A 16,645-nucleotide genomic window follows, 5' to 3' on the forward strand; every position below is an offset into this window, starting at 1 on the left:
CTAACCAAGAAATTGCCAAGATGAAGGATAACCATAGGAAACACACTTACTGTTAACTAATTCAAAAAAATTTCTAGAATTAACAAAAATCTCACTCCTAACGCGATGAAGATGACACCCATAAAGGAGTTCAGAAAGTTCCTTAAATTGATCATAGATATCAACAAACGCCAAGCAATCCACGCGAGATCTTAATACGTTGTCTTCCATATTGTACTCCTGGCATTCCTTAGGGCAACTCCAAATTATACCACGGAGATAACGATAATGTTAAACCGAGGAAGAGCAATATGAAAAACCCATGGTAAAATGATAAAAATAAAATGTTTAATATCATAATAATTACATTTAATATTATAATATTTGCATATATTCAAACGAAAATATTCCTACTCAACTGTAAAACAAGGAAAATATTATTTCACGCTAGAAATGTTTTATATAAAACTAAAATCCTGTTGCACCACTTTCCTTCCTGTAATCAGCATTCACGTAAAGGGCTGTTTCGTTTTTATAAATTCCGCATGCTATAGATCCACGATCACGATACCTTTTTGTCTTGTGACCTAATTTTTCTAAACCATCGATTACGCTCTTAAATAAGAGATATCTTTCAATTTTCATAATTCAATTCAAAAATAAACCTACTTGCAGTACTCCAAGTTCATATTCGACTACATTTGGATATAGCTGATGATGTATGCGGGGAGCATCGATAGCTTGTTTAATGTCTTGTTCGAACCATAGAACTCTCACTATTATTTGAGCTACGGCACTTGGAATTTTTGCCCCACCAGCTGCTCCAATCACTAAAAAAACATCACCTTTCCCATTCGTTATAATAGTTGGACTCATCGATGATAACGCTCTCTTTCTTGGCACAATAAAATTTGTTTCAGATGGTGGAAGCTCAAAAAAGCTTAGTTTGTTTGGTTGCGAAAAATCATCCATGCCGCTATTAAAAATAATTCCAGTTCGTTTTCCAGTGAGGCCACATCCGAAACTGAAAGCATTTAACTAATGAAACAAAAATAAGATTTTTAAAACTTTAAACAATATTTAACTAAAAATTAATAGTGCTTGTAACTGAAACAGCATCTCCATTAGGTCCGAGAAATGACAAATGGGAAGTTCCTTTATCCGGCTTCAGGTCAAATTCTGCTCCATAATATTTACCATCATCAAAAGTTTTATTGTCAAAAATTAAATTTCGAACCTCGTTGGCGTACATGTTTGAAGTTAAATTACTTACTAGCTGTAAAAAATAGATAAAATAAAAATTATTTATTTGATCGAATCAGTAACCACAATCTCTATTACATATGCAGCTTCGGGATTGAATCTCAAATCACCTAAAGAAGCTCTTTTTGCATAGGCGAATTTAAATGCTTCTATAATACGGTGATAGGTCAAAATGCTAGCAGAATCTTTTGAAATGCTTTCTCTAGACATGTTATACCCCCTCAAAATATTTAAGATATGCGATACTAAAGCCCCGCTTCCAGCTGGTGGAATCACATACATTATGGAATCTGAAGTCAAGCGGACAGGAATTGATTGAACCATATCGACATGGTACACATTTAAATCACTTCTCACGATAATGCTACCTAAATCCTTCAAATCATCAGCTATTAGATCAGCCAGCGTTCCTTTATAAAAAGACTCAGGCCCTTCTTGAGCTAAAATTTTATATGTTTGACATAATTCTTTGGATGGGTATACAACTGTTCCTATCGGATAAAAGCTGTTGGTTTTGTTATTTACAAACATTTTTCTCAAGTGAGTATCATTTTTGATAATTGGGTTAATGTGTAAAGAATCGTACATATGTTTGGTTAACTTAAATCCAGTTTCACATATCTTTATTGAGGGTTCAATCAAATCTTTCCATTTCATTGTTCCGAAATGCTTTAGTGCTTCTCCATAACCAGCTATTTCACCGGGAACAGCAATTGAGAGTGGCCCTTGTATCGCGGAATTTGAAGACAGATTAATAAACATATTCTTTTCAGATTGAAGAGGAGCTACTTCTCGGGCATCAATGGTCCAAGCTTTTTTATCACTTTTAATGTATAAATTCATTAGGAATCCTCCTCCTATGCCCATGCTTTGCAATGTTGTTAAACCATTGCAAAGAAGTGCTGAAATAGCTGCGTCCACTACATTACCCCCCTTTTGCAGTATCAGCCTACATATTATATCGAAAATAAAAAACAAAACCTTAATCAATAAAATATTCTCCAAAGTTATAAAAATTTAAAACTGAGTATATTTATGGTTTTTTATAACCCAAACTTTATTATATATACATACAGTCAGCGACATAATTAATCGTACGAATGAAAAAACCTTAATAAAAAACGAAATTAAATAAACTAACCCAATTTTTAAATAGAAACAAAATTAAAACAAATAAATTTATTAATTCAATTGAAATTTTTGCAAAAATTATAAAAAAAATTTGAATTATAACAAAAAACATAAAAAATTCATTTAAAAACGCGACATATTTAATCGTACACATAATTTTAACCAAATTATTTATAATGACTTTCAATTCTAATTCCTTGTTTAGTATTTAGTGTTGCCACCACATCATTTTTGAACCTCTTGCAATCTATTTGGCTTTGATTCAATCAAAGTTTGTAAATATTTAATTGGTATATTCTCCCATTCTCGTTTAATGGCAGTTTTGAGGGTAACCTTGGAAGTTATCTTGTGTTTGCCAAGTTGATTTTCTGAAAAATTTCAAATGTGCTCTATAGCGTTGTGGTCCGGTTATTCTGGAGGGGAATGAAGTTGCTTTGGTACATTAAAGAGAAGCCACTCCTTTACAATACCTGAGGTACGTTTAGGATCATTCTCCTGTTGAAAAATCCATTCATTTTTATAACACATTTTTCGAGCCGATTCTTTTAAATTACCCTTAAGAATATTTAAATAATGAAATTTATCCATTTTGCAATCAATAAATTCAAGACTTCCAACTCCGTATCAAGATATACATCCTCAAACCATAACATTGCCTCCACCATGTTTTACAGTGGATACTAAATTTTTTGTATTGAGTGCGTCCTCTTGTTTTCTCTAAATTTTAGATGGCCCATCATGTCCAAAAATATTAAATTTACTCTCGTCAGAAAAAATTACCCTTTTCCAACGAGATAAATCTGAATTAATATGACTTTTAGCAAATTCCATTCGCTTTTTCTTATTAGTATCTGATATAAACGGTTTTTTTCTTGGAATATTCTTAGGCACGAAAACCACTTCTGTTTAATACTCGTATTCTTTGAATTGTACGACTATAAACATCTTTCTTATAGCTTTCTGAAATTGATTTAGCTATTTTGATACCAATTAACTTAGGATTTTGCCTTATTTTTTTTAAAACTTGTCTTTCTTCACGTTTCTCCAATTTCCTAGGCCTCCCAGTTTTTTTCCTGTATCGAACAGAACCAGTTTTCTTAAAATTTTTAACAGTTGATTTACTCCCTTTTCGATTTTAGCTATTTCACCCAAAGAAAACCCTTCCGAGTGGTATTTTATTGCGAGTTCTCTGAACTCAATACTGGATTCTTTATCGTTAACCATATCGAACTAATATTAAATACTGACCATTAAAATTTCTACAAAAATAAACGCATTGCATTCAAAAATGCCTCTAAGAATGATAACAACTCAAAATTTTTATAAAATTCTAAAATTTTCATCAGAAAAATAACCTTAAATTTATCGTACGATTAAATATGTCGCAAAAATAAGTAGGAAAAAAACTAATGTGCAAATTTGAGGATTACTCATTCGCATTTCTCACAATTTTTTGTAGCTAAACTCAAACATATATTCAATCAAGTGTTCCTACAAAATTTCATTTTCGTATACGTTTTAGAAATACAAAATCGGGCGCTTTTATCATGCGTACGATTAATTATGTCGCTCACTGTATGTAGGTACCTTTATGAGACAAAACTTGAAAGTAACTCTATTAAATTTTTATTCTTGACAATAATGTGATTGTCAAAAAACTACATTTTTTAAAATTTTTGGTAAAAAAAATCTCGTGAGCGAACAGAGCTAATTTTTTTTAATAAGATGACTGAATTAAACTTTAATTCTGTCTCCTAAAGGCATACAAAAAAATAAAATAAAAAAATAATTAACTACTTTCCAATAGCACTACAAAGTGCGCTGTCTGAACAAACTCCGCCATTTGCAAACATATGAAGTGTTGAAGCTGAAGGACCTTGGGTTACTTGTGGATTTGGTATGAACGGCTCAACATTGGGTATTGAAACTGTTTTAAAAACTTAGAACAGAATATTAAGATAAAATTAAATAATCATTGTCCCAAAATTAACTTAATTTAGTACTATGTGTAGGTACGTATGTATGTTTACCTTCTTCAGAATCTGTCTCACTTGGACTATAAGCACCGAGTCCAAGAGTTAAACCTAAGTAGCCAGCAGTAAATAACAAAATAATAATAATGAAACATATTCCTAGAATTCTGTGGCCTTTGGAAAAGTTGGGAAACCACCTGTAACAAGAAAAATAAAACAAATATTTATAATTTTCCAGACTCTGCACGAACAAAAAGAAGCAAACGATAAGTTTTTCTTTTATAAAAAGAAAAATTCATTGTTTGCGTTTGGTTTTTTTTCACGTGTTCATTATTCGTACTGTCAACGTTGAATTACCTTGCAAGAATTCAAAAATGGTATATGTATAGATATGTAACACATACTCGTATATATGAGTATCAAATATTCTTACTCATCACCAACAGTGTCAGGATGTTGCTATAATAGATCTTAGTTTTGCAATAAGAATTTTAAAAATTATATCAATTGCATTTCTGGCATAATGACACTTTTAAAATGCATTTAAAAATCTTTGAACGTCCAAAATGTTTCATTTTTCTAGATAGAGAAAAGCTACTTAAAATTTTGTAACCATTTAATGCAGTTATAATGTATAATTGTATTTATTGCCAGGTTGTAATTTAAATTTCAGTACCTGATATAATTTTAATTTAAACTTCATGTACTGAAATATTCACCTTCCAATTCGAGAAACTAAATGTTTTTGTTATATTACTTTGAAGGTGCTAACTCGTTGAATCACACTTTTTAAAATGACCATGTTTTTAGTTTTTGATAATAGTAATGAGATAGTTAGTATTTTATTCAACAATCGCCAGTGATTCAAATCTTGTTAATTTATTTTTTCTTATTTTTAATATTAAAACTAAAAGGGTTAGATAAATAAATTTATCTACATACATATGTACATGCTGTATATCAAACAAAATGAAAAAGGCCGCTCTTTTAGCTTAACTACTTTTGAACTGCCAAGATTATAAAATCACAATGTAACTGATTTTGCAAACAAAACCGAGCTCTTGTAATTAAAAAGGAGCCCAATACTCTAATACTTTAAAATTAAGTCTATGCTTATACATATTCTGATTATACTTAATTCGATGCGGAACTCTTTGTAATTTAATATTCACTGATAACCAATTCATATTTGAAACTTCATACATCTATCTAAAATATACACAACTTATTTGACATAAAATTGCATTGTATTTTGCACAATTCAACAAAATTCAATCGAACAAATATTCCAATCGATCACCAAACAATTTTTTTTGGAAATGTGACAGAAATGAATGAAGCTCTTAAATAATAAGTTTGTAATTACACACAATTTACTATAAAATGGATCAATTGTAACTTTCTTCTGAAATGTAATTCTACTTAACATTCCAAATTGATATTTTGCTGGCTTTGTTTTGATTTTATTGAATTGCATAATTTTTTAGGCAATGAGCCATTATGTTTCTATTGGCGTTAGTTATTGACTTAATTCATCAGAATAAATGCTGTAAATTACTTACGATAGCATTAATTCAATATATCGAGGAAAATCTTCTCTAAGACTTGAGAAAATCCTTTTCTTGTAGAATTTTGTATTTTGCATACTGTTACATATGGCCCTTTTTTGCTCTTGGCAGCTTTTCTTAGTAAAGGCATTGCGACGTATTATGCTGATTTTTAATAATGCTTTCCTACTAATTTTAAAATGAAAACTCTTTCAATCTTAATACAAATTTAAAATTCTTTTAAACTTAGTTGTTACCTACATACATATGTACGTACCAGAGCTGCCGTTTTCAATTTCATAAAGTAGCCGGTTTTGCAAAAAAACGAAACTTTTGTGATTTAAAGGGAGACCAACATTTTAGTGCTTTAAAATACTCTTTATGCTTTTCTGATTGTACTTAATATATTCTGATTATACTTAATTCAGTGCAGATTATTCTTGTAATATAATATTTAATGATGACCAGTCTATATCTGAAACTTCATACTTGATGGTTAAATATGACGTGTCTCTTTTAGACACAACATATTTAACCGTTAAGATGATATCTAAAGGGTTATTTAAGTCGTTAAGACATTATGAATGTAAATGTGATTCAAGAAATGAATATGGATGCAAAGGTGCTAAATCTTCAGTTAAAGTTTCTTTCATAGTAGCTATTTCACTGCAAAACAAGAATCATATACCAAAACGTATTTTTATAAGTCAAATTTTTTTCTTTTTTTTAGAAACTTGAGGAGCTGCAGCAAAATATGGGAAAGTTGATACAGAAAAGAAAGTCTTTTTTTTGACTCGTGTTTTATTATGTTTAATAGGTTTTTGCGTGGGGTTGAATGTTTTATTTGACCGTATTATAGAAACTTGTCAAATTATGATATTGAAAAAGACAAACGCTTTTTGAGGTTATTTTCTTTCTGATTTTACTGCTTGAATGTACAGGTTTACAAAATTTTAGGTGTACATATATCGCAGAAAATATTACTTTTCCAATAGTAAATCATATTCAAACACAAAATACATACCAAGAACGAAAAAAAAAACTTCACGTAAAACATGCGAATTAAAAAATATGCTTAGGTATAAACACTTGTTATTAGCTTTTTACCGAATAGTGGAGCAAAAGGTTCGGACCCCAAACGACAGCCCTGGTACATATACCTGAATTTTTTATTAGGCATATTGATTATTGATTTATGCAGAAGTTCTTCTTGACATGCGCATGATTTCCCAATTTCAAAATGAACTCTAATATTTACACAGGAGCAACACTAGATATGATTACTAATTATTTTAATCTAAAGGAAGTTATTAGAACGTTTATTAAAAAGAGAGATATTTATTTTAAACAACTATTTCGATATTTGAGATAAACAGTTATATAATATATTATGCATGTATGTATGTATGCACAATGTACATACATAATTAGACTGGCATTCTAAACTTTTTTGCTTTCTAATGGAATTTTCTATCTATCCTAGTTAAAAAAATTTTAAATTTTGGAATTTAGATATTTCTGACTATTGACTATTCATTATTTTAGTCAAATATGTCAAAATTTGGAATTGAGGCTACTACATAAAATTCTTTAAAAAAATATTAAAACATATGAAATTAAAATAAAACCATTGTTTCCTAATTAATTCTTAAAATAATTTTTATTGAAATTCAATATTTTAGTTTATTTAGATTTTTTTCTAATTGTTTTTTCAACACCACCTATAACGTAAAGAATCATTGTTTTTATGGCGGTTTTCCCTGTTGGTATCATCCACTCATAATATTTTATATTTTAAAAATTTAATAAAATATTCAAAAATTATGTACAACATTGTACACTAAAAAATAAAATTTTGGGAAATCGCAGTTATTTTTATATAATAGATTCATAGATGATTTTAAGGAATATCTGTCAAAAGACAAAGTTCTTAAGATCATCTATGAATCTATCAAATTTTGTGGTATTGCAGGCTAGGTTGCAGGGTTAATGAGTTATTTAAGGTTTTACTGAATCATTTTGCCATATAACAAAATTTTTTTGTGAATTTTGCCACCTATTCTGAAATAAAATGTACACGCAGCAATATAATTTTAAAGTTTAAATAGATAACTCATATAAAGTTTTACAAAACAAAAATTCTATTTCAAAAAGAAATACTAAAATAAACGGTAGGTTTTTTAATTTTTGAAAAATATGTATTTAGCTGGTGATATCCAACAAAACATAGAAGATAAAAAAAATTTTGCGTCACACATTTGTAGAATTCAGAATAACTCAGAATAGAAATGTAAAGTATCGAAACAAACTGCACAGGCAAAACTGCTTTAAATTTTATTTAAAACTAACTTTTGTTTTATAAAATATATATATATATAAAATATATAATATTATGCCAAACGTCAAAATTTTAGAGTTACAGCTAATTAAGTAATTGTCGGTAAAATCGATGATATCTTTAGCACATTTGCCAACATTTTTTGACAAAAAGTTCTTTTTCTTATTCTAACTCTGTCCGTCCGCCCGTTCCGTGATGATTGAAAGTTGAAATTTTATATGTACATAAATCTTTACTAGAAACTTATTTCCGTAGAAGAACATTTTTACCTACTTCCCAAACTCTAAAAATTGTGAAAATTTCCCACCAAAACCACAAAAATTCCATTTTTTTAACTATTTATTGCAGTGAAACCATAAGAATTTTTTAAATTTTACAAACGCAGAAAAATAGTTGCTGGCTTCTTCTACCGCGGCATAGCACAATTGAATTTTAAAGAAACAAAATGGCTGTTAAAATTTACTGTTATCTAAAATCCATTTTTTCCAAATTTTTTTATGTCGTATTTCTTCTAGATCCCAGGTTGTAAAAGTTTAAATTTCAGCTGCTCTTAGAAACTAATAATTTTTTTTTTTTAGAAGAAAATTGTAGTGGCTTCAAGCACAAACGACTTAAGTCTGTTTTAGTGATTTCGAGATAAATACATTTAAAACTTTAAATTAAATTTTGAAAAAAGTTATGAAGTTTTTGAACCAATTTTTTTTTGATCGAAAGATAAATAAAAAAGGAAGCGATTGACTCATAATCTGAAGTAAAACAACTAATAGTATTCTCATAATTATGAAAAAAGTATGAAATTATGAAACTTTGCAAAGCATATCTCGACTTAGGCGATTTGGGAAAAATTACTTTTGCATTTTTGTCAAATTTAAGTCGACTTAAGCTGTTGTTGCAAAACTGAAGATATGGTTTTAGGTGACTTAAGTTATATTGAAAAGGGAAGAAATATATGCATTATTTCTACGTTATTTGATTTTTCACTTTTTTATCAAATCATTGTCATAAAAAACATAAATTGAGGTAAAAAATGAATAAACTTCAAGTAAAAATTATTTCTAAAAATTTAAAAATAATTGTTTCATTAAATTTAAGAAAGGTGACAATGTTTTTTATTCTCTCTCGGTTTCTCCAACTAAATATGGATTAGTATCTGCTAAATCTCCAGTCTTAATCGTTTTGTAAGATTTGTAAAACAACATGTGAAAATTAAATCTTGGAGACCTATTATTAATTACGTATAGAAAATGGTTTGTTCGTCAGTTTTTCTGCAAGTTCTGTCGTAAAAAGTATATAGATCTCCGTAAAAAGTTGTGGCAAAGTAAATTGGTTCGGAATTTGCTCTCCTATCATAAGAATAAGATTTTTCTTAAAAGAATAAAAGTAGAAACCCTTTCATATTTTTTTATCTCTACAGATATGTTCACATGCCCAATAGGACTCGAAAACTTGCTTTTGAATGTTGTCAATTTTAAAATCAGGATCATTAATACAGTCACCACGGCCAAAGTCAATTGCGGTTTTCAAAACTGTATTAACTTCGGTTTTCAAAGTAAGATCTGTTGATGCTTGTTTATTTACTATAGGACCAGGATCGCTAACTTCCATATTTTAAAGCACTTTGAGTCCATTAAGTTTGCTTCTAATACGTACATTTATTAAGCGTAGATAAAGTTTATATTGGATAATTTTTACATTATTTAACAATTTCTAACATAAGCACATTTAAAAACAATAATAAATAACTGTCTATGTAAAAAATACTTCCTTCGAAATAACAAAAATATAATAAATATTTGAAAATCGAAGAAATCTCACGGAAATGAGTAATAACAAAGTTGGGTCAAACCAATGGTTTGTATTGTAGCAATTTTCCCTTCAACAAGTGAAAATTCTGCTTTGAAATACAATCTATGTATTTAGTCTATTCACCACACTATTAAAATTATTTTCATTCATATACGAAACTATTTCTATGGAATTTACCGTTAGCTTTTTGCGTTTATAGAAATTTCAAAAAGCTTGCGGTTTCGGATATATAAGGTGTCAAAAATTCAAATTATACAAATTTCAAGAGGCCATAACTTGAGAGGGGGTGGAGATGGAAAAAAATTTTCTTCTAATGAAATGAACTATTTGTTAATGTCTAAAAGCCGCTAAAATTTCAAACTTCTACAGGTTGGGGTCTAGAAGAAAAATGACATCAAAAATTTGAAAAAAAAGACTTTAGATAACGGTAAATTTGAACGGCCATTTTGTTTTTCTAAAGTTTAACCATAGTATACCGCGCTAGGGGAAGCAAGCCGGTGTCTTTATGCGTTTGCAAAATTTCAAAAATGCTTATGGTTTCATTGCAACAAATAGTTAAAAAAGGCCATTTTTAGGATTTTCGGGGGGTATAACTTCTAGAGGGGGGAGATAGGTAAATATTTTGTTCTACGGAGATAAGTTTCTAGTAAAAATCTATGTACATTCGAAATTTCAGCTTTCTATCTTCAAGGGTGTAGAAGTTTTGTAAACAGACACACGGACAGACGGACGGACGAACGGACGGACGGACGGACGGATGGACGGACGGACGGACGGACTGACGGACAGAGTGAAACTAATAAGCACTTTTTTCAAAAATTTTTTGGCAAAGTGCTAAAAAGTATAACGAAATATTGTTATTCCCAGATGTACCAATTTTATTCATTGAAAATTATAATGATTTGAATTTTCTAATAAAATGTGTTGTACTAGTTTATAATAATAATATTGCTTTGTAATACAATAATTAGAATAAAAACTCTTGTTAAACACAAAAATTTAATCTTCCTAATAACATGTGTTTTACAAGGGCATAATAAAACAACACTTTGTTTAATTATACAATTAGACCACAAAAGCAAAATAAACTGCCATCAGGTAGCTAGCCATGTGTCATTTTAACATGGAAACTCCGTCAATTGAAAAAAACATTTGTCGAAGGTAAATTACGAAATAACCTACAAGATTATTTGTTAAATAAAAAAATTCAAATCTTAAACATGGGATTTTTGGGTAATTAGAGCATTAAAAATTCAGGTAACTTGTGCAGATGTTTTATATTTTGGGTTAAAAAATACAACAATCTTACTAGTCGCCGAATGTAAGATTTAATTTTAACTATAGTGAACAAGTTTTAAACCATGAACATAAAGTACCTACACTATATATCACATAAAATAATATGTTAAGCGTTATAAAATATTTTTTATTATAAAACACTAAAAAGTATTCTATACTGATCATGTATGATTTGGAACACTAAACGCTTAATTTTGATGTTTTGTTTTTATTTGCACGCGTTATAAAAACCTAACTCAACATAAGAAGCCTTATAGAATATAATTGTATTTGCAATAATCGTCTAACTCGAGATGAGTTTAAACAACCAACAATTATTATTTTACACAAATCGCTTATGTCGAGTTAGTATTTAAAAAAACTCAAAATTAATTTTGCAACAAAAGCTTAACGCGAGATAAGCGGTTATAAAAATTCATACATGAAAAAAAAAATCTGATGTGGTCAGCACATAACCGACCGCATTGTGTATTGTCTAGTTGAGTGAAAGTGTTACAGAATATTAAAAAAATGTCTGTTAAATACTTCTTTCCAATTTTTAGGACATTGGTAAGCTTATAGTTAACATACCTAGAAAAATGTAAATTCGGCTCTTAGTACAGTTGCGTTTTGTGCTACCCGAATTCTCTGAAATGCCCACCAGTTAGTTTTGGTAATAACCAGAACTCAAATATCAAATTTCAAGAAATTCCATCAATTCGTTCCGTAGATATGGTGAAAAATGTAAAATCGGCCCGCAAATCAGTTTTCGAGCTCTGATCTTTCCAAAAAATTTATATATTAATTGTTTTAATACGAGGAATTCAAATATTAAATTTCAATGAAAACGGTTGATTATTTCTCTTTATATACACAAAAATGTATATTTGGCCCGTAGTAAACGCCCAGTTGCTGATGCCTGATTTCTTCCAAAAGTAAGAAATTTTCGCGGACGGTCGAGCAAAGCTCATAAATGAAATTTCAAATAAATCGGTTGAATATTTTCTTCAAAATGGTGAAAAATGTAAAATCGGCCCGCAAATCAGTTTTCGAGCCCTGATCTTTCCAGAAAATTTATATGTTCATTATTTTAATACGAGGAATTCAAATATTAAATTTCAAGAAAATCGGTTGAATACTTTCTTTAAAATGTTCAAAAATGTAAAACAGGCCCGCTAAAAAGTGCAGTTCCCGAGGCCTGATATATCCCAAAAGTTGATCAATCCGTGCCATGGTGGAAATAAACTTACATATAAAATTTCATCAAAATCGGTTCAACCGAACTTGAGATACACGCGTGCACACACAGACCGACAGACCGACAAGTTGCTAAAAATAGTTTATTTACACTTCCCTACTATGGAGAAGTGCATTCCCACCGAAAACTCGATATGCAAAATTTGTTGCCATCACATAACCTACCTATTGTATACACAATACGGTCGGTAAAAAAGTCACTTATTTTGATTTGCAACAATAGCCTATCTCGATATAAGTGGTTTGTCAAAAATTTAAAAAATATGTTTTCTGCTATTAACTCAATTTAGGCGATTAGTGCAAGTGCACATAGCTACCATTTCGAGTTAGGTCATGCCTGAATTCGACAATAACTCCGGCTACAACAGTCGTAGAACCACCAAATTTTGTGAGCATATGAAACTCAAAACGGAGAATTCGCTGGTAAACATATCTCATTTTTGTCTAAACTCGAGTTAGGCGGTTTGTGTTTGAGGACACTGATTGCTTTCCATCTCTACCCCCTCCCAATATAGAAATATTCTCTTAAAATTTGCAAAATATATGTCTCTTGAAATTTGCAAAATATATGTCCGAAACTGCAGGCTTGTTCAAATCTCTATAAAAAGTAGAAAGCATTTATTTTTTAATAAGCAGATATTTTTTAATGCAATGGCATTAAATAAAGTTGGGTCAAACCAATGGTTTGTATTGTAGCACTTTTCCCTTAAACAAATGAAAACTTTGCTTTTAAATACAGTCTATGTAGTCTATGTACCTATCACACTATTAAAATTATTTTCATTCATATACAAAACTATTTCTAGGGTTGCATATATTTAGGATGAATGATTTATGCAGTCTTTGAAATAAAACAAAAATTAATATAAAGTGGGGTTAACATAATGCTCGATTTTAAGGTTTAATTTTGTGAGTTAAGAAAAATAATTATATTTTTTAATTTCATGGAGTTTACCGTTAACTTTTTGCGTTAATAGAAATTTGAAAAAGCTTGCGGTTACGGAAATATAAGGTGTCAAAAATTCAAATTTTACAAATTTCAAGAGGCGATAACTTGAGAGGGAGTGGAGATGGAAAAAAATTTTCTTCTAGCGAAATGAACTATTTGATAATGTCTAAAAGCTCCTAAAATTTCAAGCTTCTACAGGCTGTAGTTTGGAAAAAAAACGACATCAAAAATTTGCAAAAAAAGGACTTTAGATAACGGTAAATTTGAACGGCCATTTTGTTTTTCTAAAGTTCAAATATAGTTTGCCGCGCTAGGGGAAGCAAGCCGCTGCTTTTCTGCGTTTGCAAAATTTCAAAAATGCTTATGGTTTCATTGCAACAAATAGTTAAAAAAGGCCATTTTTAGGGTTTTGGGGGGGTATAACTTCTAGAGGGGAGGAGATAGGTAAAAATTTTGTTCTACAGAAATAAGTTTCTAGTAAAGATCTATGTACATATAATTTCAGCTTTCTATCTTCAAGGGTGTAGAAGTTTTGTAAACAGACACACGGACGGACGGACGGACGGACGGACGGACGGACAGACGGACGGACGGACGGACGGAGTGAAACTAATAAGCACTTTTTTTCAAAAAATTTTTGGAAAAGTGCTAAAAATATTTAATGATTATTTTTTTATACCCGTACGAACGCATATTCGATGGGTACACTAAATTTGCCTTACCGTTTGCAACACTAAGAATTAATGGTCTGACATATAGACTCAACTACATGTTTTTGGTCACCGTCGAATCCTGAGTCTATTTAGCTTTGCCTGTCCGTCAGAAACTATAAAATCGACTACTTTCGGTAGTTTCCACACAACTTCAAAAGTTATTTGGCTATCTCAGAAATTATTGGAGTTATAATATAGAAATTTCGTGAAAACAAGTGTATTACATACTAGGACTGTTATGTGTGATAAAAATCGTTGGACTTTCTTAACTTCATGTGGTAGCTACCGCACAACTTCAATAGTATTTTGGCCATATCGTAAAAAATGTTGAAAACACATTACTGAAATTTTGGATAAATATAGTAATACGGCAACTTAAAGTCATAGTCTCTCCCATAGTCAGCTATGGCATATTTACTCATACATAGGATAACAAATTCGTACATTGAAACGGTGAACTCTATTTTTTTGTTTAATTCATTCAATTAACCCTCAAAATCGTGCTTTATTTTAACGCCTCTTTTTTAATTTTTTTTTGCTTTATTTTAAAGACTGCATAATTTGTTTTAAAAGATTTCCGTTTATTAAAAAAAGTAATTTTAATATTGTAATACATAGCTAGATTGTTTCTAAATGTCATATATGTATGTACATATATGACATTACATATATGGTACAGTTGTTAATATGAAATCGTACATTTAACATATTTACATATATAAATCGTACATATTTAACAGACATTTTTATAATATTCTGTAGCACTTTCACTTAACTAGAATATACACATTGCGGTCGGTTTATGTGTCGATCCCATCAGATTTTTTAAATTAATTGTATTTTTCTATGTAAGTAATTTTCGAAAATAATTTTACAAATAAATCTGAGCTATCTGCAAAAAACAGCTTTGGAAAAAGTTTTTAATAAATTTATATTATTATCTAATAAAATCTTGTTAATCAATGCTACAACTCTAAATTATCTCTTAATAAGTTCAAATAAATCATTTAAACTTCAATAATATAACGTATTATTATATTTAGGCGGTATGAAATTTTTTCGCATGTTTTTTTAAACACGTTAAACAATGAGAAATAGAGGTAAATATTATATATGTGTTAACTTTTAGCTCTCATTTTAGAGAATCGAAAAAAAGCAAAAAAAATAACACACATTTTTGAAAATTTTGAGTTTAAAAAATAAATTAGAAATTTTGATTTTGACGAATTTTACCTCAAAAACCATCTGCCTGGTCGTATATCTCCTTTTTTTAACTCACTTTTTATTCACTTTAAAATCAGAAACATAAGTATTTTCTAATGAATGTTTTACTTTTCGAATGAGATTACTCATTTTTTTAATTGGATTTTTTCATTTTTTCTCAAATTATCGACTGAATGTTTCACTTTCAAAAACAAAGTGAAAAACTTTTGCATACAATATAAAAAAAAGAGATACGAAATCGGAATAATTCTTCTCGCTCGAAAATTACATTATACAAGTAGATGATAGTTACTCACTTTCTGTTCACTTTCCAAGTAAAAAAGAGAGATAGACGATCAGGCCCTTAGGTCCCAATCTGATTCATTGTAAGACAAAAAATAAAAATAAAACAATTATTTGTACAACAAGCTGGTGACTCTATGTCACATGGTTCCGAAGTTATAAGCATTTATTTATATGCAGGAAAATCTAGTACCTTTTTTAACTAACATGCAATATCTATACAGTACACCTCGAAAACTAATATATCTGCAGACTCTCCCACCCATACAATTTTTTGTTGGAAATTGATCAAGGAATCTACTCTGAAATTATTTGCCATCTTATGCGAAACACCCTGTGTAGCATAGGGTCCGCGATACCAAAATCGGCTTGTAGTTTGAAGGATATGTAGAATCTCCATTTTTGTAGATTGTTGTAGCAACAACCCTTTTAGATAGTCAGAAAAAATATATTCCAAGAAACTTTTATTAACAAATGGCAGTTGTAGCAAATTAATGGCGAAATTTGCTTCTGAATTAATTAAATCAAGATGAATATTGTTACGCATATTTCGAGTGTATATTTGTTTAGATAAACGTAATCAATCGCTCCATCAGGTATGTTAAACTTACTTGTCGCTGTACAAAAATATTATTCATAATGTTACTAATATTCCGCGAATCCGTAATAGCCTCGATTCCCTTTTCGGCATCTTTGCGGTTTTTAAAAGAAGAGACATGTCTTTGTTTACTAACTAGCTTACCTATTTCACGTAAAACCTAACTTAATGAATTATGTTGCTCTAAATATCGCCAATCATTATCTTTAAACAACTTCTTGTAGTTAAAAAAGATCTAAGTTTAAACCAGTGACTCTGTTCTAGGATTTTGTATTTTGATGTGGTCTATAATTGCTTTAGTTATCCC

General features: G+C 29.7%; 1 protein-coding gene across 3 annotated transcripts in view; it reads right to left on the reverse strand.

Moving 5' to 3' along the window:
• Positions 1–305: 305 nt before the first annotated feature.
• Positions 306–16,645, reverse strand: part of LOC129606998 (glutathione hydrolase 1 proenzyme-like) — a 44,138-nt gene continuing 27,798 nt past the window's right edge. Inside the window, exons 1-7 of one of the 3 annotated variants that reach the window (XM_055517679.1) lie at positions 5,909–6,155; positions 4,404–4,543; positions 4,171–4,312; positions 1,321–2,191; positions 1,065–1,255; positions 649–1,003; positions 306–594 (exon numbers count right to left, since the gene is read on the reverse strand). In XM_055517679.1, the coding sequence (XP_055373654.1) occupies positions 448–594; positions 649–1,003; positions 1,065–1,255; positions 1,321–2,191; positions 4,171–4,312; positions 4,404–4,543; positions 5,909–5,991 (1,929 nt within the window). In that variant the 5' untranslated portion in view covers positions 5,992–6,155 and the 3' untranslated portion in view covers positions 306–447. Of the gene's footprint in view, positions 595–648; positions 1,004–1,064; positions 1,256–1,320; positions 2,192–4,170; positions 4,313–4,403; positions 4,544–5,908; positions 6,156–16,645 lie in introns of those variants that run through there. The other 2 variants (XM_055517678.1, XM_055517680.1) reach the window with 2 other exon arrangements.

This window comes from Condylostylus longicornis, unplaced genomic scaffold, assembly GCF_029603195.1.
Source record: "Condylostylus longicornis isolate FDR11 unplaced genomic scaffold, ASM2960319v2 ptg000024l, whole genome shotgun sequence".
NCBI classification, from domain to species: Eukaryota; Metazoa; Arthropoda; class Insecta; order Diptera; family Dolichopodidae; genus Condylostylus; species Condylostylus longicornis.